Here is a 22,579-nt window from a genome sequence, read left to right on the forward strand (position 1 = left end):
GGTCACAGGCTGCCGAGAGTGGGGACAGTGCAATGTCCTACGGTCCTACCCTCGAGCTCCCGCTATATTCAGTCCCCTCTCGCCACTGAGCCGCCTGGCACTAACTCCCTGTCCCTGCCATCAGCCTGTCTCTGTGGCACCCTGGCCACAGAGCCTGGATGGGCAGGAGACGAGAGAAGACAGACAGACAGCTGCTCAGACACAGCCACCTCCCTGCATGTGACTGGAGTGAGGAGAGCTGGACCCCATCCAGATGTGACAGTCAGGTCAGGAAGAATCCCTGATTGTTGTCAAAGCTTGTTTCACACGCTGTTTCCTATTTTATGTGACTCAACACAGCTCCTTCTTGGGCAGAGGCTTGGGGTTTCAAAAATTCCTTGCTCTGCTCCCACTTACACAAAATCTCGTCCTGCCATGGTGGCACTCCCTGCCTGCCCAGTGTGTGAACGGGCGCAGGTCCTTCCACACGCATGGTGCCTGTGTAACCATCGACCCTTGTTCAGCAGTAAAGACTCTGTCAGACCCAGCCCTGCCTTTTCCTGCAGAACTCTTACAGCCCTTGCTGCCTCGCCTTGAAGGAACCCCAGCACGTAGCTGTGGGATCTCATAACCGTGGGATTTCAGCTCTCCTAGAGGAACCACAGTGAATCATGCTGCTGCTGGTGAATGCACTCCAACCCCTCAAATCCTGCCATCCACCAGAACAGGTTTGTCCTGCTGCACAGAGTCCCCTGGGCTGATTCCATAACCCATCGCACCCGTGTGGGTAGATATTTTCTTCTGTAAAGCAATAAAAGCAATGGCAGGTTGACTCAGATATACTGGGCAGGACAACCTGAGAGAGCAGGAAGGAGGTACGCTTGGGCCAAAGGCAACACCAGCGTACAGGTGGAACAGGAAATTCATCATTGAAAAAGCTCCAGCACCCCGAGAGCAGACAGACAGCAAAGACTGCTCCATCGGGGTAAGATATGCTACCAGGAGAGAGGTAGAGCTTCTTATTTTTAGGGCCCTGCTTCAGGCTTCAATATAAAAGCATCCACCAATATGTTCCCCAAAGAAATGCGGTTTTACAGTCGTTCCCTGAATAAGGTGAAAGGCTGGGTGGTTTCTGGCTGTGGCATGACTGTTACTACAGGCTGCCCTTAGTCGCTCCCGCGATAGCTGGTGTCATCGGCAGCAGCAGAGTGGAATTGACACTAGGATAGAGCAACCACTAGGCAGATTCTAATCGGAGGCCTCGCAGCATCTGTCACACTACCATTTAAGCCCCAGACGATTCTCTATACCTAAACTCGTGGTGCTGAGACACCATCAGCTGGAGGGGTGAGACCGGACAGTGTGACTGCTGTTTCCTACCAACACAAATCCTTTCTCTGCGCACCCAGGCATGTTGCAGAGCGAGCAGACAACCCCCCCCCCCACCCCCCCAGACAGCTTATTTTAGCTTCCTACCCGCTGCCTTTCTGCCGGCCCTCGTGACAGCCTGTGAGCCGCCAGGCAGCCACCAGACTTCCTGCTCGCTGGCCCTCCGAGGGAAAAAACAGTCTGGAGGAAAGAAAAGTAACTTTGTGGGAAGTGCCCGGCCGCCTCCAAAGCAAACAGCATGTCCTCAATAGGCCCCGTAAGCAGCAAGATGGAAAACAGGATGGCATCTCAGAGCTGGGGAGATCAAACCAGATAGCCCTTCACCGCGGGAAAATGCTGCATTTCCCCGACCACACTCCCCTCGCTGTTTTTAGCCTCTGCCCAGAGGTTTCCTGGGGACAGATGCATTTCTGGGTTGACATGTTGGTACCCCACTGGAAGTGATTCCCTGCACCCTTTCAGCTTTAGGGCTGAAAGAAGGGGTTAACAGCAATTGCGCTTAATGAATTGGACAGTGATGGGGAGCACCGGAACTTGGCACCTGGACTGTTGTTTGAGCAGCTTCTGGTCTGGTTTTAACCAAGCCCCCACCAACCGTTCCTGGGTATGGTCTGGAAACCTGTGCTGGGAAGGGGAACAGCCCACTTTGGCTGCAGCATTGTTTTGGCTGGCAGCGCAATAGGCAGAAGCAGGCTGTACCATGCTGGCTGGTCCGTGTGCCAGGCAGCAGCATGCATGCACTGAGCCCACGGACATGCATCTGGTTCTCCACCAGATCTTGCTCTCCCCCAGGAGATCGCAGCAGCGGTGTCTCGCAGCATCTGCTTGAACCTGGTCATTCGGAGACAACCTCATGGCTGCAATCACAGTGTGTCCTCTGCAGAGTGAACTGCAGAACACCTCTGAACACCTACATGCTGCTGAAGTCAGCATGAGACTTAATCTACTGCCGCAGTCTCCCATCATCACCCGTAGGTCAGTGTGTCATGTAGGAAGGTGCCCCAGTCTCCATCACCAGCACTCTGTTCCCCCAGTGCTCTGCTGTGACCTCTCCTCCCAGGGGAGGCAACGCTGGTTGGTGGGACACGCTGGGCTGCCACCAGCCTTCCAGAGGACATCAGATGCCCCGTGCCTTCCCCAGAGAGAGGCACCGGTGCATTGGGTGCCACCACACCAGTGTGACTGCCACTGCCAGTGCCTGCAGGCCACTGAGGGTGGGATGCACCAGGCTTGAATGGCAGCTGGTACTTCCCAGTAGCTTGGAGGAAGGAGATCTGAATTACTACTATCCTTATATTAAAAAAAAAACAAAGATGGCTCTGTAAACCAGAAGAACCTGGGCTGGCCCCAAGATAAACTATTCAGTGAGAGGGAAAAAGAAACCAAACAAACACCAAAACAAACAAACAAACAAAACCACAAAAAAGACCCCAAAGCCTGAAAAAGCCTTTTCCAAGAATTTTCAAAATCTCCCTAACCTCATTCACCCAACCATGCCAAGGCGGAAAACATTGGCCTGTCTTATGGCAGCCTCTTGAGGGCACTTTGGTATGGAAATCGTAGCAAGACCAGAGCTGCACTGGGCAGCTGTGTCCCAGCTCCCTGTTGCCAGAGCAGAAAGCTCCACACGGAGGAGCGAGAGTATTTCAGCTGAACCATCAGACACAGTCAATGACATGAACTGTTTCCGGTATCTCTGGATTGCTTTCTGGGTGGACGAGACCTGCCAGGCAAGGAAATAGGACAAGAGACGTCAAGGTCCATTTGAATTCTCCCTATTATTCCTGCCTGTTCCAGCAAGCTCAGAGATGTGGGAGGAACCTAGGGAAAACCTCATTTTCCTGCAGATTTAGCCTTTGCTGAGCAAAACAGCCCATGTGCTGATGTTACCAGAGCTGAGCAGCATCACATTCACTGCCTTGTTTCTGGAGCAGAAAGGGGAGGGATGATGCACCGGTTCCTTCTCCCTTTATCCTGCGCAGGTGTGAACCTGTTCAGTCAAACACGGCAAAGCCAAGCAGAGATCTCAGAACAGGTAGGACAGGTCCGGGAAATGTATGAAAGGAAATGGTTTAAAGAAAAGCAGGCTGTGAACAGCCCGGCCATAGCACAGAGGAGACCAGCCAGAGCAGGTCCTTGATAGGGAAAAGCCCAGTGGTGGTCTGCAGGGGCTGCTGTGATTGGCACGGCAGCCTGGGTCTGACAGGGCTGAGGAACTCCAGAGAGGAGAAGAGGAGTGGCAAGAATGGGCTCAGAAGCCTGTAGGACCAAGGGGCTGAAGACACCTGGGATGGAGTCCCAGTGCCTGGCCTGGTCAGGGACGCCGATGGCGAGGGCACAGCAAGGGTTGTGTGAATGGGAAGGCTTGAGGGCCAAGCATCTTCCACACTCTCCCTTTGAAGCCGACTCAGAGCTAAAGGAAATCAGCCCTTGGCACATGACACAGGGAGGTGTCTGTGGCACAGGGACATGACTGTGGCACAAGGCAGCCTCACGACCTGAGCACCCGGACAGTGGCTAATTGCCCTTTCTGGCTGTCACCCTTCTCCAGCATGCTTGCCCCCTGATGTTCCTTCTCTCAGCATCTTAAGTGTCAAACCAGGAAAAGGGCTCTGGAGGTGCCGGCATGTGGGTGCCCAGGGCTCCTCGAGCGAGTTGCAGTGCCTGTGACGTGTGAATGGTGACACCAGGGATTTGCTGTCTGCTTTCTTGCAATGGACCATCTGACAGAGGCAGTTTGCAGAGGAGGGAAGCCCCTTTCACTAGGGCTAGCATGCTGTTAGATCTAACACACATGGCAAATTTTGGTATAAATTAGAGAAACCCATTCTCTTAATGATGCCAGTTCATACTAAGTTTGTAAGAAATATGGTCCAAATCCTGCTTCTCTCACATTTGTCAACACTGATTTTTTGCCCTCTTTTCTCCATGTCCATGGTTGCTTTGGGCCCCTACCTCAGCTCCTGCTGGCTGGTGGCTGCTGGTTGTCCCGGTTTCAGTGACACTAGACTAATTTCTCTTCTAATGTTTGGGAAGACTGCACTTTTAGAAGACTCTAGTGTCTGAATTTGTGAAAATATTTACTTTATAACCAGCTATGGTGTGTGGGTTTCAAGGTCTCGGTGTATTCGAGCTCACCAGGTGCGGGGATGAGGAGGAGCGAGACCCGGGCACTTGACCCAAGCTGCCAACAGGGTTATTGCATACCATGAACGGCACATTCAATATAAATTAGAAAGTTTGCTGAGGAGTTCTCTCTCTCCCTTGGTGGCTGCCATCCTGAGAACCTCTTGCCCCAGTGCCAGGTCCCTGAGCCCTTCCCTTCCTCCCGAAGCTGCAGTGCTCGCAGTGTCCCACACTTGCTGTCCCCTGCTGGGAGTGCACAGCTTCCTACGGATAGAATGGGCTGAGTATAATCCTTGTGTATTTTATATTGGTATCGGGAGCAATATTGGTTCTTTAGTGTTATTAATGTTAATTATTTAGTCTTATCCTATTAGATCTATTTATAGTTCAACACTCAGGTTTCCTTGTTTCTTCCCAGTTCCCCTTCCCAGGGTGGGGAGGGGTCACTGGGTGAGAGAATAATTGTCTAAACGACAGTAAATTGTTGTGGGTTTCTCAAACCATAACACTGCTGCTACACCGGCCACAGCACCGGGATGGCCAGCCTCAATCCCTGCTTCCCCTGCAGCACCAGCCAGGTCAAGCACACAGGACCTCTCCGTGCTGATGCGAAAGAGCGGTACATGATCTCCCGTGGGGATGCTCTCCTGGGGTGAGGAGCTGGACAGACGCTTCTTGGCTGCGTTTGTCAAGGTGGCAGCGAGAGCGAACACCGCGTTGGGGGGATTTATTTTGTTCCTGTTCACTAATCGCATGTGCTCTGGAGCCTTTAGGGATGTAAGGTCTGCAGGTCCAAAAGAGAGCCGCTTTCCTTTCTGCAAGGTGACCGAGGTGCCAAAATCCAACTCTCCCAAGCGGGTCTTCACCCCCGGCAGCAGAAGCGCCCATCGGGCTCGGGCGCAGGCCGTTCGGCCGGTAAGGAAGGAGCTTGGCAGCTGCGGGACCGGCGGCCCGAGGAATGGCGTTGCCAGAAATGCGGGTTTGTGTCGGGGGCGGCGGGGGGGCGGACACCGGCCGGCGCGGCGCTTTCCGGGCGGGGGTCACCGAACCGTTACCGGGGGTGCAGGAGCTCGGGTGGAGGTGGGATGGAGGGTGAGACACCTCCATGAGCCCGCCCCGCTCTCGGCCGGGGCGGGGGAGGGGGGGGGAGGGGGGCGAGGGGGTCCTCCGGAGGGACCGGGACCCCCTCGCCCCCTCCCACGTCCGAGAGCGGGGCGGGCGCGGCGTGGAACTCAAACCGCCGTCCTCCCCCTCAGCCAATGGCCATCGCCACCTCCCGCCGCTCGCCAATGAGAGCGCGGAACCTCCCGCCACCAACCAATAGGAGCGCGGGGGAGGGACAGAGCGGCAGTAACGCTCGGCGCGGTGATGGCCCCGGAGCGCGGCGACCGATCGCTCCCCGCCGGTACCGAGGGGCTTCCCCGGGTTTTCCTGCAGAGCCTGAGGACTCTATTCGATATCCTGGATGACCGGCGGCGGGGTTACGTCCACCTACGGGAGATCGAGTCCCGCTGGCGGGGAGCGGAAGCCCGGGAGCTGCCCGCCGGCGTGATGGAGGGTTTGCGGCGGGCGGCACCGGCCAGCGGGTACCTCACCTTCGAGCGGTTCGTCCTGGGGCTGCGCGCTGCCCTGCCCGGTGCTGAGCCCCCGGGGGAGAGCGGCGGCGGGCGGCGGAGCGTGGAGAAGCCGCCGAGCCCGCGCGGTGCCGAGGAGCGGCGCGGGAAGAGCAACGGGCAGCGGGAACCGGGGCAGGGCCAGCCCCGCGGCCGAGGTGAGCCAGCGGGGCCGGCCGGGAGCGCGGGCTCGGGGCAGGAACGTGCCCGGCTCGGTGCGGGCAGCACCGACGTGTGGGCAGCGCCAAAGTGTGGGCAGCGCCAAAGTGTGGGCAGCGCCAAAGTGTGGTCATCACTGACGTGCGGACAGTACAGATGTGCAGGCAGCACTGCATGTGGACAATGCCAAAGTGTGGCCATCGCCGACGTGCGGACAGTACTTATGTGTGGGCAACGCCAAACTGTGGGCATTGCCGACGTGCGGGCAGCACTGACGTGTGGGCATCGCCGACGTGTGGGCAATGCCAAAGTGTGGGCATCGCCGACGTGTGGGCAATGCCAAAGTGTGGGTATTGCCGACGTGTGGGCAGCACTGATGTGTGGGCAATGCCAAAGTGCGGCCATCGCTGACATGCGGGCAGCACCGACATGTGGGCAACATCAAAGCGCAAGCAACGTCAAAGAGTGGCCATCGTCAAAATGCGGGCAATGCCAAAGTGTAGCCAGCACCGACACGTGGGCACCACCAAAGTGCAGGCAGCACCAACATGTGGGTATAACCGTTGCCGGAGGCTCAAGTGAGGCAGGGTGCATTAGACCCTGGGCTTGCTGTGGTCCTCAAGCAGCGCAGCCCTGTTTCCTCCTCTGGGCTTAAACCAGCAGCCAGCCCTTCCTACAGGCCTGATGTGAAACTCCCCGAAAGTTCCTGCTGGTTTTAATTTTGGCTTTGGTGGACTTTGGGGCAAGCTGCGGGTAAAGCGAGATGGCGAGCGTGCTGTTCCCCTGTCTGATTCGAGTTTGTGCTTCCCCTCACATCTCTCCTCGCGTGGGTGCTTGTCTGTTTATAGCAGTGACAAGAAGAATTAAGGGCTTTACTGTAATGTGTCCTTGGTTGTCCCCTGGCACAAAGTCTGTAGGTGACCTTCCTCAGGAGGTGGGTGGTCTCACGGAGTTGCTGGGCCTCTGAGAGCCGAGCAGCTTTGCTGGAGCGAGAGCTGTGGTCGTGGAGCAGCCCTGCGCTTGGGTGGGTTCTGTGCTTGGTTCACGATTTCATCCACCTTTTGGACCGAAAAAATAGCAAAATCTGATCCAACTTTTTTTTTGTTTGGATAATTCCGCAGCACTATTTGCAATAATAAATAACTAAGCAATAATTAAATGGGAAAGTGGCATCAGGGAGACGTGCGTTGCTGTCCCCAAGTGCTGTCCGGGTGGCCAGACCAGGGGTCTGTCTGCAGAGCTCTCTGCCAGGTCCGTGCGGACTCTGCCCCTTCTGCGGCACCTGGGGATCCAGTGCAGGGTCTGCCAGGGCCCCCCACCCCTAGGTGGCATGCTGACCTCAAGAAGGGGGTGACTGTCACTGGCATCTTGATTTGTGGCTGGGCAGTAGGAGACGTTTTAAGGAAACCAGGCTTCTGGACTTATCTGGTGTAGGTAATGATTCTTTATCTAGATTTGTGAAGCCCTTTGAGACCGACGGACACAAAGGTCTGTGTGAGGAGCTGGCGTTTGTTATTGCAACGCTTGAATGTGATGACTTCCTCTACCTTGGGAAAGTTGTCTGGGCTGGTTTGCCTTCCCTTCCCACCCGCTCCCTCCCAGTCCCTTCTTCTGCTGGGTGGAGAGGAAACTTGAACTGTGGCGGAGGTTCTCTGCTTTCCATTTTGCCTCCAGACTAATCAGTGGAGCTTCATCTAGGGGAATATTGTTAAACAGGCTGGTTCTTCTATCGTCAAGAGTGTAAATCTGGAAAAACCTGAACAAAAAAATCCTGCTTGGTAAATAAATAGCAAATTGAAAGCTCTGCCCTGGAAAGGAGCAAGCAGATGACTACAGCAACTTTCTGGCTGCTGAGGATCTTTCCATTATAGGCTGATGTTACACTGATGTCTGGAGCCTGCGGGCAGGGTTCGCGCCTCAGCCCTTGCTGCCAGCTTCCCACAGTGCAGGGCCGTATTCTGGCAACAGGCCTGAATTTCAGGTTGATTCAGCAGCCTAGCAAACATTATAACTCAGAGTTATTCTATCTCTTTTAGCTCCAGATCCTGCACAGCTGCCCAGTGAGCCCTTCCACTGCAGAGGGTCTCCCAGGGTGTGGATGAACGGGTAGATGTTCTCTTCAACTGGCTGTGAGGGAGCTGGGCGCTGCTGTGGCAGGACATGGCTCTTCCTCCCTGTGGAGAAATGTGCTGGGTGCTGAGAGCTGCCCGTTGGGCCCAGCAAGCCCCGTCTCAGTTAAGATTAGATCATTTGGGCTCAAGGCTGATCTGAGCCACCAGCTGCATGAGGTAGCTTCTGTAAGAACCCAACCAAGGGCAGGGAGGTGGTGTATCAGTGCTCATCAGCTGCGAAGAGTCTGAGGAAACTCTCCCGGTCTGTGTTTTGGGGGAAGGAGGTGCTCGCAGGATGCCATCTTAGCTCTAGTTCCTGGTCCAGGGGTGCATCTGCATGCGTCAGAGGTGATTTGGGTGTGAATCGTGGCAAGATGGCAGAGGTTGGGGCCAGGTGGTCCTTCTGGTGCCTCAGGGGTGCAGTGAGTCAGTGGGACAGTGATTCTGTCCCGTTTTCCCCACTAACCTCCACTAGCATATGGGCAGAAGTGCTTCTGAAGAAGTTCCTGCTCAGAGTCAGCTTCCAGCTTCTCAGAAACTCTCATTAGCCTGGCGGTGCTGGAGCAGCCCACGAGCTGCTGCTGGGCACCAGCCATGGTCTATGGGTAGCCAACAGCATCTGCTGGGTGCAAGGATGGTGGGGCTGATATTGGAGAAGAGACTGGGCACCAGAGTCACCATGAAGCTCTATCCCTGGAGGTGTTCAAGGCCAGGCTGGACGGGGCTTTGAGCAACCTGGTCTAGTGCGAGGTGTCCCTGCCTATGGCGGGGGGGTTGGAACTCGATGATCTTCAAGGTCTCTTCCAAACTAAACCATTCTATAATTCTGTGATGGCTTCCCTGCCACTGGTGGCTTCTCACGGCAGCATCCGAGCCTCTCAGGGTTGGGTGTCTTTACCCTTGTGGTTCCCCTGAGAGATGAGACCTGGGGAAGTTAAGACACAGAGCAGAAAGTACCTTGCCCAGGAGGTCGGTGGTGGCCCTGGGCACTGCCTCCTCCCCAGCGCAGCGCTGGCCTTTGCTGCTGGGGTGGCCTGGCTCTGGCAGCTGCCTGGAGAGCTGGTGGCCCCCTCAGGAAAGAGGGGGTGGGTTGTAGGTAGCTGTTCTTGTCTGGGCTGTTGCCAGGGTCAGGTGTGTAAATGTGTAAAACACCCGTGAGGTGTCTGCTGGGTCCTGGGCACTTGCTGGGCTCAGGCCCTGCAGGGGCAGAGAGGCCCTGGGAGGGAGGAGGCCACCCCATATCTCATGGCAGGATCTCTTCCACCTCTGGTGAGCGGGTCCTGCTCATCACCTAAGAAGAACTGATCCCAGCTCATTAGCGAGGGTCCTGTTTTAGCCACTACGTCTTCAGCTCAGATGCACAGAGCTCAGTTGTTTGACCAGGGAGCACCTTCTTAACACAGGTTCAGCTCAGCACAACCTGGCATTTCCAAATAACAGCAGCAAAAACCTTTTTAACATGTTGTTTCTACCCTGCAGCTCTTCTCAGAGGTTCTCCTGGCTTTGCTGTGGGATTCTGCCTTTTGAAGCTGGCCTTGGTTTTGGGGCTATTTCTCAGCTTCCCAAGCAGGATGTGCTACAGGTCTGCTAGGAGAATATGTACGTGGTTGCACCGGTCTTACTGGGTTCCTCCCAGGTAGATATGGGTGCGTGAAACCAAAGACAGTTGGCAAAACAAATGAATGGGCGATGTCAAAGACTTTGGATTTATTGACGTGCTGGAGACCTGTCTATGCTGGAGCACTTGCTGGTAGAAGTGGGATGCTGTGATGGACCAGCAGGAGTGGCACAAAGTGAGAGGCTGAGCGAGGTGCTTGTGTAGCCTTGCCTGCTGCCCCCAGAGCCCCAGTCCTGCTCCCACTGCAGAACCGGTGCAAATGTGGCAGTGCAGGCGAACCCACTGTGGTGCAACTCTCCCAGACCTTGGTGCCTTCAAGGTGAAGAGTAGCTCCTGCGGCTACGGCTGCCCTCTCTTGCCCCGTCTCCCTCTTCCATCGTGTCCGTGTGCTTGGATGAGGAGACTTTCGGAGCAGCAGGCAGCGATGTGCCAGCCCAGGCAATGCCTCGCGCCTTGTCCCAGCACTCACAGCCCTTCATGCCCACGCAGCAGCGAACACGCTAGACCTGTGCTCGGCAGCTCTGGTGCCTGGGAGCCGGTGTGTGCCCAACCGTGGGTGGGGGTGCCTGGCAGATACATGGGGAGCAGCCCCAAGGAGGATATGTTTTCCCCAGCTGTCTCGCCACCTGCCTTCGCTTGCTCTTGTTTGAAAGCCAGGTTGGGAAAGAAACTCTTGTGGGAAGCTGTGTGCAGAGAGCGGGGTGAGCTGCGAGAGCACGGGGGTGAGCACGAGGCAGGGTCTGCTGGGGACACGGCGGGGCACCACGGCAAGAAGGGAGGTGCAGCAGGCTTGCTGCTCAGGCACGTCTGGGGAGGGTGCTGGCTGCACCCTTGGCTGCCCTGGCACCGTGGTTCGGGGCGGCAAGGCGGTGCTGTTGCCGGCTCGGCCAGAAGCGGGGATCTAAGCTGGCTTGGCCGGGGCCGCAGGGCTGCGTTTCTGCCGAGTTCGCCAGGGCGGGCGGTGCGGGACTTGTACTGACTTTTCTGCAGGTGCGCAGCCAATACCTGCTTTGGCGTACAGGCAGCACAGGCAGGAGGTGTCTGATCCAGCCTAAAATCTGCCAGTAATGAACTTAATCTGCAAATATAGGTTATGCATGGATTTGCACCACCGTCATGTGTTTGTAGTAGAATCCATCTTTTGCAAGAGAGGATGTTGGGATTTTAATAAAATTTTGGAAAGTCTACAGCCTGATTTACTTTACGGTTAGGCCACAGGCACAGGGTCTGGGGGGGGACATCTGCATGGCCAAGCCCATCACCAAGCAGGAGCTGCCTTCAGGAGGAGTCAGGTTCCTGGCAGAGCCTGTGCCATCCGAGCAGGAGCCAGGGGTCCCACGAGGACAGGACGAGGGTAGGCAATATCACTAATGGTTTAATTGTCTGTGCCGGGACTGAAGCAGCGTTGCCTTGAAGCTGCCTGCTTTTTGCAGAAGATGATCACCGAGGTCTGTTGCCAGCTTGGTGAAGCCAAATCAGTTGCTGCTGAAGCCTGCCCTGCCCATACAAAGATGTGAGCAGACGCTCGGGCCAGCACTTTGCTCAGCCGTTCCCTGTCACATCTGTTTGCAAGACCACCCTGCAGATAGTCCCACAGAAGTGGCCGTGGGGAGGTTTTTGTTGCAAGCCGCTGGTGGCCTCACGCTTTCCTCTTTTACAGGTGGTGATGCTAAGGCTGCTGGGCAGTCCCAGGGAGATGGCAGCCATCCAGGGGCTGGGGAGACTCGGAGGCATCAGAGGGGACGTGCAGAACACCGCAGACACACCATCACCAACGGTGTGGACTTCAGCATGGTAAGGGGACAGCCCTGTCATGGGCTTCAGCAAAGGGACCCATGGTCCCTGGGGGAAGGTGGATTGCCAGAATCCCTCACCACTGACACCAGCTCCGTTTGGGCTGTGGCTCCCCCCTGCCCACCCTGCACGTGTGAGCTGTGGGGTGTCAGGCAGACCTTGATATTTTGGATAGAAAGCTCTATTGATGTATGTGGAGGTACGTTCGAGACGCTTTCTGTCCTGCATCGTGCCAGGCAGGGAGGAGGCACATGTTCCCCTGCCTTCCCCTGGAGTAGAGTCAGGCCACGGAACCAGCGTTTGATTGCACGGGTGCCTTCCCCGTGGGTGAAAGCTTGGGCAGGGAAAGGCAAACGTGTAGGTGTAGGAGCAGGTGGGTCTCTGGGCCTTTCAAGCACTCCAGTGAAGGTCAGGTACTCTCTGTGCTGGCGAGCAGTGGCGCCGGGCTATGTCCCCACTGATGTTCTCTGTAGGTCAGGGCTCAAGCATGCTGATCCTCTTGGCTCCTGGGAGACTTTTTGCCAGTGATGCAGAGCAATCAGCATTGAATTTAGCAGGGCGACCCAGGATGGAGGGATCTGCTCCCCTCTCCCTGAGTGGGGAGGCTTGGATCAGATTGCCTGGATGAAGGGATCTGCACTGCTCCCAAGTGGGATGGAGGAGCTGCCTGGGCATGTTGCCCACAAGCTCAAGCTAAATTTTCCCGGGAAGAGAGCCAGGACCCAGCCTGCAGGATGAGTGATCGGCAGGACGAGCTCTGGCGGGTGTCGGAGCTGCTGCCGAGGCTGCGGCTGTCACCCTTGCACTTTCATTTCTCACGCCCTGATGTCACCCGGCTCCCCGAGCCCAGCGGGGCTAACCAGCGACGTGGGCAGCATCGATTACAGCCTGGCACCGGCCTTGGTGGACATAACGTGCTCTGACGCCTGGCCTGGGGAGGGGGATTTGTGCACACATGGTTTGCTGCACTTGCAGCCATGCAAGGGGTTGGCGTGCTCTTGGGCTGAGGGGGTCACTGCTGAGAGGTGCTGGCAAGGAGTAATAAATGTAGATGTGTGCATCTGGGGATGGGAGTCTCTGGTTCTCAGGGTTTTGGTGGCTGGGGGTTGCCGCTTCGGAGAGGGGAAGGTCCCTCCTTCCCTAGCAAGGCTTTTCCCTGTGTGTGTAGCTCCAGACTGGAGCCTGTTACTCCCCGGAGCTCCAGGTCCTGCCTGGTACTGGTGAGGAGGGGCTGGCAGCCAGCGCATCTCGCTGAGAGCTGGGGTCTGTTCCCAGCTGTGCTACAGGCACTCTTGCCCTGGGCTTGTGTTGCCCTTGCCTGTGTTACCCCAAGTTGATATGGGGGCAGGGGGAGGGAGGTCCTCTGCCTTTCTTCCCTCCTCTCCATGTACCCGAGTGCTGCACTGCCTTTCGTGTGCTCCTCCCCCTGGAGAAGGAGTCCCTGTCCCTGTCCCGCAGGTGAGGAGCCTTCCCTGGTAGGAGTCTTTGGGTACTGATCCCACTTCTGAATGTACAGAGACAGTTGGAGCAGGTTTGACTCCGGCAAGGACCAAATCCCTGTGCAGGATGGTGCTATCACCTCCCCCCTGATGGCACTCAGCTGTGATGAGGCTAATTTGCTTAAAACCTGGGGCAGGGGGGAGCAGGGAGGGGAGCACTGGTATCCATCCTGCATCCTGGGCTGCACTGGGATGGGTTCACCCTGCGCAGCAAAGTGGAGCTGTGGGGGCTGTGCTCCAGCCCCAGGACCTTTTGCACCACCAGAGCTGGTGTCTGCTCAGCTGGTGTTTTTCAGCCAGTCCATCATCGATCGGCCTGATTTCCCCATGGCCACAGGGGGTAGCTGGGATGAGACCTTCTGTGAGAGGCTGAGCGCTTTCATTTGTAGGCGGCCCAGGGGACAGGACTGTCCCCTCCCCTTCTACCCAGTGTAAGACCGGCCAAGTCTAGCGCTCTGTCTTCCTCCTGCCCCAGAAGCTGCCTCTGCCCCCAGAGCATCCCATCCTTGGTGAGATGCCATCTGTCTCTGCACCCGTCAGAGCTGCTGATGTCCCGCTGCTCTGTGGGATACCACCTCTTTCTCCGGTCACTGTGCTGGCCAGCAAGCCTAGTGGGACCAGGTCAGGCCAGGTGGCTGCAGGATGCAGCCCAAGCTGGGTGGGGGTCCTTGCCACGTACAGCACCTTCTTCATGCCCCTCAGCAACAGCCTGCATAGCACCAAGGCTCTGCACTTCTTCCTATGGGTACGTCCCCTTTGGTCCATCTGTCCATCCAAGCGTGGGGTTGGGGAGGGCAGGGGCGGTCATTTTGCAAACAGCATTTCCAGGAGCAGTGGGAGCAAGAGCAGCCCTGGTGTAAAGCGTGGCTGGTGTGGGGCGGTTGGGAGGCTTCGGGGCTGGCAGTGGGGATGGGGAAGCACTGGCAGCCTGAAGAAGGTCTTGGTATGGTCTCACTTGTCCCCGGGAGCGGGGATCTGTTCTGGGTCACTTCTGAGCTGAATTGTCCCCCTCCAAATGCTCTCCAAAGCAGCAGGAGAGGTTTCTGAACATCCAGCAGCTTCTGGGTGATCAAAGTCCTACTGGTGTCTGGAGGAGACTCTCCTGGAGCACGGTCTGTGGCATGGGCAGTGGAGGGCAGGCTGTGTCATGGCAGGGAAGGCAGAGGCAGCAAAGCAGGCAGCTCGGAGGGGCTGCGGGGGTAAAGCGGAGCGGGGAGCAGAGCGCTGGGGAAGCAGGGCTACGCTGTTCCCCCCAGCTTCAAGTCTGCACATTTAACTCGGCTGCTTTGCCGCTCACTGAAAGCCGTGTGTCTTTGTGCTGCTGGCTGATGCTCGCAGCCCTGGGGGGATTTGGGGAGCAGCTGCAGGCCCCGCTCTTGCTGCGCCTCTGGATAAATACGAGATGGAGAAACTTGCTTCTGCAGTGGGGAGCGGGGGGGTGGAGGTGGCCTGACTGTCCTTTGCCTGCTTTGGTTGTTCTCCCAAATCAGAGAACTCTTCCCCCAGAGCAGCATCCAGCAGAAGCCATCATCCTGCTCCTCTGCAGCTTTTTGTGTGGGGAGAGGGGCTGAGACCCCTGCCCATATCCATATCCCTCTGCGCCTCGTGAAGAAACCAGTTCCTGGGGCTTGATAACGACTTGGTGGGGAGGGGGTGACATCTCTGCACGCTCTGTCCTGCAGCTGAAGCACATGAAAGAGCTGGAACAGGAGAAGGATTTCCTGCTGCAGGGTCTGGAGCTGGTAGAGCACGCCCGGGAGTGGTACCACCAGCACATCCAGTTCATGCAGGAACGCCAGAGGCTCCTGGGGAAGAACAAAACCAGTGCTGTGAGTCTGGGGCTTGGTCATGGGGTGCCCATCTGTTTGCGGGGGTCTGGGGCTGCTCTGTGGGTTTGGAGAACCGGGCTGGGACTTGGTGGGAGCTGGAGCTGGCCCCATGGTAACTCCCAGTCTCTTCTTCCTCCCTGTCCCCCAGGAATTCCTCCCTGAGGGCAGCCAGAGCCACCTGGGGCGCCTGCTCCCCAAGCTGCAGGAGGTGAACCGCTGCCTGGGTGACCTCCTTTCCACCGCTGGCAAGGTGAGAGCAGCAGATAAGCAGCATGTGGTTGTTTGTGTGAGCTTGGGACCCATCCTGCCGCCCCCTTATGCTGGTGGCTGGGCTGACATCAGAGCTGCCCGAGTTCCCCCAGGCTCTGAGGAGGTGACTTGGCTCTGTGGGCAAGGTAGGGGATGGGGGACAGCCAAGAGGATAGCACAGCTGGTCCTGAGCTGGGCTGGAGGATGCTCAAGGCATTTGGGGAACTAAAGGAGATCCCCAACAGGGTGTAGTCCTTGTCAAGCCAATAAGGAAACCATCCTGAGGTGCTGAGTCAGCTCTCTCGGAGCTGGCTGTCCTGAGGGGCTCCTGGCAGGAACTGGGCACACTGGCAGGAATGTTTCCCACCTCTGCCTGCCTTGCTGGAGACCATGCGATGGCCTGTGTTGGGATCTTAGTCCCGTGCTGGGCTTCTCAGTTCCCTGTGTGCCACAGAAACAGCTTTTGGCCTTGCAGAAAGGCTGGGGAGGGCCACCAGGAAGGAGGCTCAGTGTCTCATCTCTGCCCTTCGTCTTCTCTGCAGCCAGCGAACCCCTCCTCAGCCCTGAGCAGGCTGGTCCCTGTGGCGTCCCCAGCCTCAGCAGGCTCCCAGCAAGCCATCAACATGCTGAAGGAGCAAAACCGGCTTCTCACCAAGGTGAGTGGGGATACAGAGGTGGGGAAGGAGATCCGCTTGGGGGTGGGCTGGGAAAGGACATGGGGTGGGATTGGGCTGGGGAAGGAATACGAGGCAGTGGAAAGTGTTCCTTCAGCTTGGCCAGCCTTGGTCATCCCAGCATGTGGGCTGCACCTAGACACCCCCTGTCATGCAGCTGTGTCCAGCTGATAGCTGGGGGAGGGTCCGTGGACAGGGATGGGACATCCCTGCCAGAGGGACAGTGCAGGTCACGAGAGCGTGCAGACGCTGCGGCTGGGGTCTGGGAGCAGAGCTGCTGGAGACGGGGCACCCATGATGCTCCTGCCAGGGCCGGGCTCACCACTGGGGTTCGCATCCCAGCATCCAATGCCGGTGTTTTCCTCATCTGAGCAGCATTTTCCTCCTCTGTCCTGTGCAGGAGGTGACTGACAAGAGCGAACGCATCACCCAGTTGGAGCAGGAGAAATCTGCCCTGATCAAGCAGCTCTTTGAGGCTCGCGCCCGCAATAACCATGAAACGAGCCAGCTGGACTCCACCTTCATCTAGCACCCATCTCCCCACGTCCTGTCCTCGAGCTTCCCCGGGAGTTTCGTGGGACTCTTGCCCAGAACCCATTGCACCCATTGCTCCAGGTGTCGTATCTCGAGGTCTGGAGCTGCTGGTGGCATCTTTGTAGGAGGAAGCCGGGAAGGCATTTCCCCGACCTCACCTGGGGAGCATCCCCGCACTGCTCTGCTGCTGGGCTTTCCAGCCGTGCTGCTCTCAAGCTGCTCCTTTTCTGTCTCTAAAGGGACTGCAGGGACTGTACCCCCCAGCCCCGTGATCCCCAACGTGCTGGGGGAGGCGGCTGCTGCCCGTGCTGCCTGTGCAGGGGGCAGCTGCTGTGCCCTTGGCCTGGCTTAGGCTGAATTTTGGCTGCTCTCAGAAAAAGATAATGCGTCTTCAACACTCCAGCTGGCTTCTCCAGGCAAGCCTGGCCGTTGCAGGGTGGTTTATCCCACTATCAGAGGACAAGATTGAAAAATCCAATGGGGCATGCCTGGCCGCTTTCTGCTGCCTGAGTTCTGCCTGCCAGTGACACTATACTGGGCCAGAGCAGTTCCCGAGCTGGTGCTCCTTCTTGGGTAATCCCTCTTTCCCGGTTGTGGTAGTGATGCCATAGTTGCTGTTTACACGTCTGCAGGCTCCTGTAGTTAATGAGCCATAGACCCAAATGAGGTAGTCTGTACCTCAGAGCTGCTGTTTCAGGCTGTTTGCAGGTTGAGGCAGACACATCTACATCCCTCTATTTCGCTTGGCCTGGCAAATGCTTCCTTACCACTGCCAGGCTTATATTTTTTTCATGATGACTTTAAAAGGAGAGGTGATGTCCTACAGCATGAGGATGCTAACGCAAGCCTGACTTCACAGAGTGGCTTTAGGACACGATTTTGGTTCTGACTGAACGTGGGTGACGGAGCAGACACTGATGGGCTCTTTCCTTTGCACATCTCCAAATGGAGAAATAGCAGCTTTGCCTGTCCTGGTGGTGGATGTTGGCTCCCCGGGGTGACATCCCGAGTGTGAATTGCACCCCTCTCCAGGTCTCTTGGGGTGGTGGTCTAAGAGTGGGTCCTGTTAGTCTGATGCATCTCAGAATACCTCCTCTTTCCCACCCAGCTCAGTGATGATGCTTGAGCTGAACGATGTCTTCCACTGTGGCTTGGTACTTGGTATTTATGGTGCTTTCACAGAAGATCCTTGTAAATCCCCATGTAGCACAGGCCTGGCCCTCTGTAGCTCCTAGACCAGGACGTTTCTCTGCAGGGTTGTTTCATGCTCTGACTCTCCTGGCACGATGCCGTGGCACAATGCACTGGGCTGGGCAGAAGGTGCTGGACCTACCCTGTCCTGAACTGGGCACTGTGCAGACCAGTTCTTTTCTCACTCCTATTTTTGTCTGTCCAGTGCTGTCTGTCCTGTCCAACTCCTGTCTTTGAGGTTGATCTTGACCTGAAGTTCACTGTAAGGCATGAATCCCTGCTCTACCCTTGTGCCTGCTGCCCTGTGCCGGAGTGGGGATCAGCAGAATGCCAGGGAAAGGGAGGAGGAGGAAGAGGAGCAAGGCCATGGCTAGCTGTGTCCCCTGTCTGCAGGAGTAGGGTGTTAGTTTGTCCCCTGGGCATCAGTACCTGCCATCTCTTTCATGATGCCACCTCTGGTGTCCAGTGCCTGTTTTGCCTGAGGTTTAATTAAAAGTGACCCTCTTTATAAGGAGAGTCACCTGTCTGTAGGGATAATAAAATGGGGTGAACTATTTAACTTATCCTTCTGTCTCTCTTCTGCTTTGAGCCATGAAATTCCAGACTGTCCTGTCCCAGGGGATATGGGGTGAGCTGAGGTTGCACAATCACTGCTTGAGCATGAGGAGCCCAGGGGGTCTCTGCTCCAGGCCATGTCCCATGCCCTTTCCCATCCCCTCTGGGCTTCCCTGTGCTCTGGGGCTGGGGACCCCCGGTTTCTCCTCACTGCTGTGGAACGGGATCATGAAGCCACCTGCACCCCTTCCAGTGCTTGTAGCATCATCTGGCTGCTCCTCCAGAAGCTGTGCTGGGGGCTCATACTCCTCAGGTGGTGTGGGTGTAATTCACAACCTTGTATTTCTTTTTAAGCCCCTTCCCTTGGAGCTGGCCCCCATGGCTGTGGGCAGCGGTGGCCGTGGTGCTCTCAGGGATGGCCAGAGGGGACCTCACTGGCACAGGGCGCTGTGGCAGACATCCCTCTGCCCTGCGCTAAGGGTGTCAGCACCCGCTTGGGGGCAAACCTGGGGCTCTACACTGGCCAGGGGCACCTGCCTTTGCGCTGTGGCACAGCCGGGCTGGGGGGTGAGCTGGGGGTCCCTGCACCCTGCAGAAACCTCCGGGGCTGAGCTGCCCCTGCTGGGAGCGGAGCCGGGAGGGGGACCCGAGCCAAGTCCCCCGCAGCTGGGAGAGGGATCTTTGCTGCGACCCCTTTGAAGTGGTGCTTAGGGCAGCCACGAGTCCCAGACAGAGCAAGGAGGGGGAGGATAATTGCCCTCAGTTCCCATTTCATGCTTTTGCTTGGACGCAGAGCCCGTGAGGGCTTTCAAAGGAAAGAGAGGATCATTGTCCCCGCTCAATGCTGCTCTGTGCAGAGCCAGGGCAGCTCTCCCCCTGCCCCGCAGCCACCACTGCCCCAGCCCAGGGGAACATCCTGGCCATGGCCCGGCAGCGCTGGCCCCAGGCCCAATTCCTGCAGGACCGCTGGTAGGGTGGTGGGGGAGCTGCAGAAGTGCGATGGGTCTGCTGGGACCGGGGTCCCCCTGGGAACTGCAGGGCTGGCCTCGACCTGCCACGCTGCTTCTGGGTCACTGACCGTCACCTTTGTGTCTGGGCTGTGTCCACTTCAGCACCCTTAACTGTGGGGGCTGGCACTGCTCCAGCGGTGCTCCGGGAGCCACGAGACCTGGACTTGTGACCAGGTCTGTAAGCGATGCGCTGGGTGATGTGGGTGAACATCTTCCCATCTCTTCAGGCTCTGTTCCCAGTAGAGCTATTTTTGCACAGATCTGTGAAGGCGCTTCCAGGGCTCTGATCACATCTGGAAACCGCTGCGTGAAGCTGTGGTCCACCCCAGGAACAGCTGGAGCAGGTCCCTGCTGTCCCCAGCCAGGGCAGCTCCTGCTGACCTACCTCAACTTGGCCCCTCCATGCTTGACTTTGTCAAACCCAGGTGCAACACCACATAGATAGAGGAATAGAATAGAATAGAATAGAATAGAATAGAATAGAATAGAATAGAATAGAATAGAATAGAATAGAATAGAATAGAATAGAATAGAATAGAATAGAATAGAATAATAGTTTGGGTTGGAAGGCACCTCTAAAGGCCATCTAATCCAACCCTCCTGCAATAAGCAGGGACATCTTCAACTAGACCAGGTTGCTCAGAGCCCCGTCCAAACTGGCCTTGAATGTTTGCAGAGATGGGGCATCTCCCACCTCTCTGGGCAACCTGGGCCAGGGTTTCACCACCCTCAGCATAAAAAATTTATTCCTTATGTCTAGTCTAACTCTACCCTTTTTTAGTTTAAAGCCATTACCCCTTGTCCTATTGCTACAGGCCCTGCTAAAAAGTTTGTCCCCATCTTTCCTGGAGCCCCTTTAGGGACTGGAAGGGGCTCTAAGGTCTCCCCAGAGCCTTCTCTTCTCCAGGCTGAACAGCCCCAACTCTCTCAGTCTGTCCTCCCAGCAGAGGGGCTTCAGCCCTCGCATCATCTTTGTGGCCTTCTCTGGACCCTCTCCAACAGGTCCATGTCCTTCTTATGTCAGGGACCGCCCGAGCTGGAGACAGCACTGCAGGGGGGTCTCCCCAGAGCGCAGCAGAGGGGCAGAATCCCCTCCCTTGCCACGCTGCTAGGGATGCAGCCCAGGATATGGTTGGCCTTCTGGGCTGCCAGCGCACATTGCCGGCTCATGTCCATCCACCTAAGTCCTTCTCAGCAGAGCTGCTCTCCATCCCTTCATCCCTCAGCCTGTATTGATACTGAGGGTTGATACCACAGTCAACAGTCATGTCACCGGGTGTTTATCACAGTCACGGGGGTGAGACTGCACGGGTGGTCCCCACTGCCAGAGCCTGGAGATGAGGGGGTGTTATCGGGAGAAGGGGTGTGCTCGGGTCTTGCCTGGGCTTGACCCGGAGATGTGTCTGGCCCCTGAGCTGCCCCAGGGGATGCAGGATCTCATCCTCTGCGTCCTCAGTCACGCGGTTTGGGAAGGATCCAGTCACCCAGGTCTATTTGTAGTTTCTCTCTCTTCTCCTGCCCAGCTCCATGCTCTTCTCACGCCCTTGGAGGCTGGGCTGTGTGCCCAGCTAACCCCCTTAGAGAAGGGCCGCTCTCCCAGCAGAGCAATTATCCCAAATGCCAGCAAGAACAGCCGCATCTTGGGCCTGCAGCCCATATATTTTGTGCTTTTTGCTTTTCTTCCCTGCCGCATGGTCAGAAACTGCTCTGCCCATCGTGGGTCCTTGCTGCCATGGGGAGTTTGCAGCAACTCCAGTGCCCAGCGTGCTGTCAGCCCACGTGTGCTGTGCCCACTGTCCTGCTCTTGCCAGTGCAATCCCTGGGACATGAACCGAGGATGTGATGACCCAGAGAAGCCCCCAGGTCCTGAGGCTGGTCCTCACCAGGACGGGGAGCCGGGCCGTGCAGGGCTGTCTTGGCTAAGGGGGTGCCTGGCGTGTCTCAGACCTGTGAACTGGCACCCGGTACCTCTTGCTCATCCTTTTGGTCCCTCATTGCAGGTGTTCTCCTGCACCAGACCATCCCTGTGCGTGGTTGCCACAGCCCTGCCTGTGTGCTAGGCTCCAGCTCTCCAGAACTTTTCTCCTTGTGGCAGAGATAAAACTGCCTCCTGCCTTAGCAGCATTACCTGGCGCGTGCTCGGTGCTCCCCATTCCTCCTTCCTGGATGCCACCGTCAGAGAGTTTTGTTTTCCACTGGCACTTGAGGGATGGTGGAGCAAAGATCCACTCCCAGGTGGCAAGGGACCGGGTCTGCCCTCCCCTCTGCTGGGTACGGCAAGGGCAGTGCTGGGTGAGCCTCTGCCGCACCACCCCGGCTCGTTCCTGGGGGGACGCTGGGGCCGTGGCTGTGCCAAGTGCCCCCAACATCTCCATCCCAGGGGCAATCAAGCGCAGCATCCCAGCTCTGCTCCAGCATCCTGCCGGTTCCCTGCCAGGTCCAATGTCTCCTGGGGACCGTGACCCCAGCCTGGCGTGGGTGCTCAGCGCTGCCTGCGTAACCAGCCCAGCCTCTGCCAAGGTACAGCTGATTGAAGCCAGATGCTCCCTCCCGGGAAGACCCGGTGCGACGGGGAGGGGTGGGGCTCCCAAAATTCCTGCTTTGCTCTGCAGCTGCGTGCCACGGGGACCGTGACTTTACTCCCCGCATTACATCAAGAGGCAGCTGCCCATGGCGGATATCCACCCTGTTTCCTCACTCCAGAGGAGCAGCCGTCATGGACCAGAGCAGGGGCTGGGGTCCTGGCCAGCATGTTGGGGGGAGGACACGCTGTGTGGGTGCACTTAGACCCAAAGTGTCCCCTCACAGGACCCCAGTACGGCGGTGGGTGCAGACACAGTGGAGGTGGCCGCTCCTCCTGTCCTGCCCCAGAGCCTTTCCTGGGTGTGTGTCCCCCATTTTCCCCCAGAGCATCCCTGCAAGGGTCTGAGGGGTCTCCCAAATCTTCTCAGGCAGCCAGGGACACCCCGTTCTCAGACAGGTCCAGGCAGGCAGGTTTGGTTTCTTTTGTCTGCTGAAAATTATCTTCTGCCCATGGAGGAAGTGGAGGGGGGGGGGTGTCTACAAGTTCAGGATGACACCAGGTAGGGACGTGGTGGCTGTTTGGGTGTCCCCCAGCCCTTTTCCTTGGGGAGAAAAAAATATCAAATCATCCTGTCAAGAACCTGATAGCAGGAAGGGCTGCCTGCACCGGGGCATCCTGCAGCTACCCCCGGGCAAGGGTCACGGCCATGGCCACGTCTGTGCATC

General features: G+C 57.2%; 1 protein-coding gene across 1 annotated transcript; it reads left to right on the plus strand.

Moving 5' to 3' along the window:
- Positions 1-5,862: 5,862 nt before the first annotated feature.
- On the plus strand, positions 5,863-16,569 carry SAPCD2 (suppressor APC domain containing 2; the record flags this gene model as incomplete). Its single annotated transcript, XM_082492809.1, has 6 exons — positions 5,863-6,265; positions 11,656-11,789; positions 14,971-15,117; positions 15,266-15,367; positions 15,909-16,022; positions 16,441-16,569. The coding sequence occupies 6 exons, from the start codon at positions 5,863-5,865 to the stop codon at positions 16,567-16,569; spliced, it is 1,029 nt and encodes a 342-aa protein (XP_082348935.1).
- Between the last annotated feature and the right edge of the window lie 6,010 nt (positions 16,570-22,579).

The sequence above is a fragment of the Vanellus vanellus genome, assembly GCF_965231255.1.
Source record: "Vanellus vanellus genome assembly, chromosome: 18".
NCBI classification, from domain to species: domain Eukaryota; kingdom Metazoa; phylum Chordata; class Aves; order Charadriiformes; family Charadriidae; genus Vanellus; species Vanellus vanellus.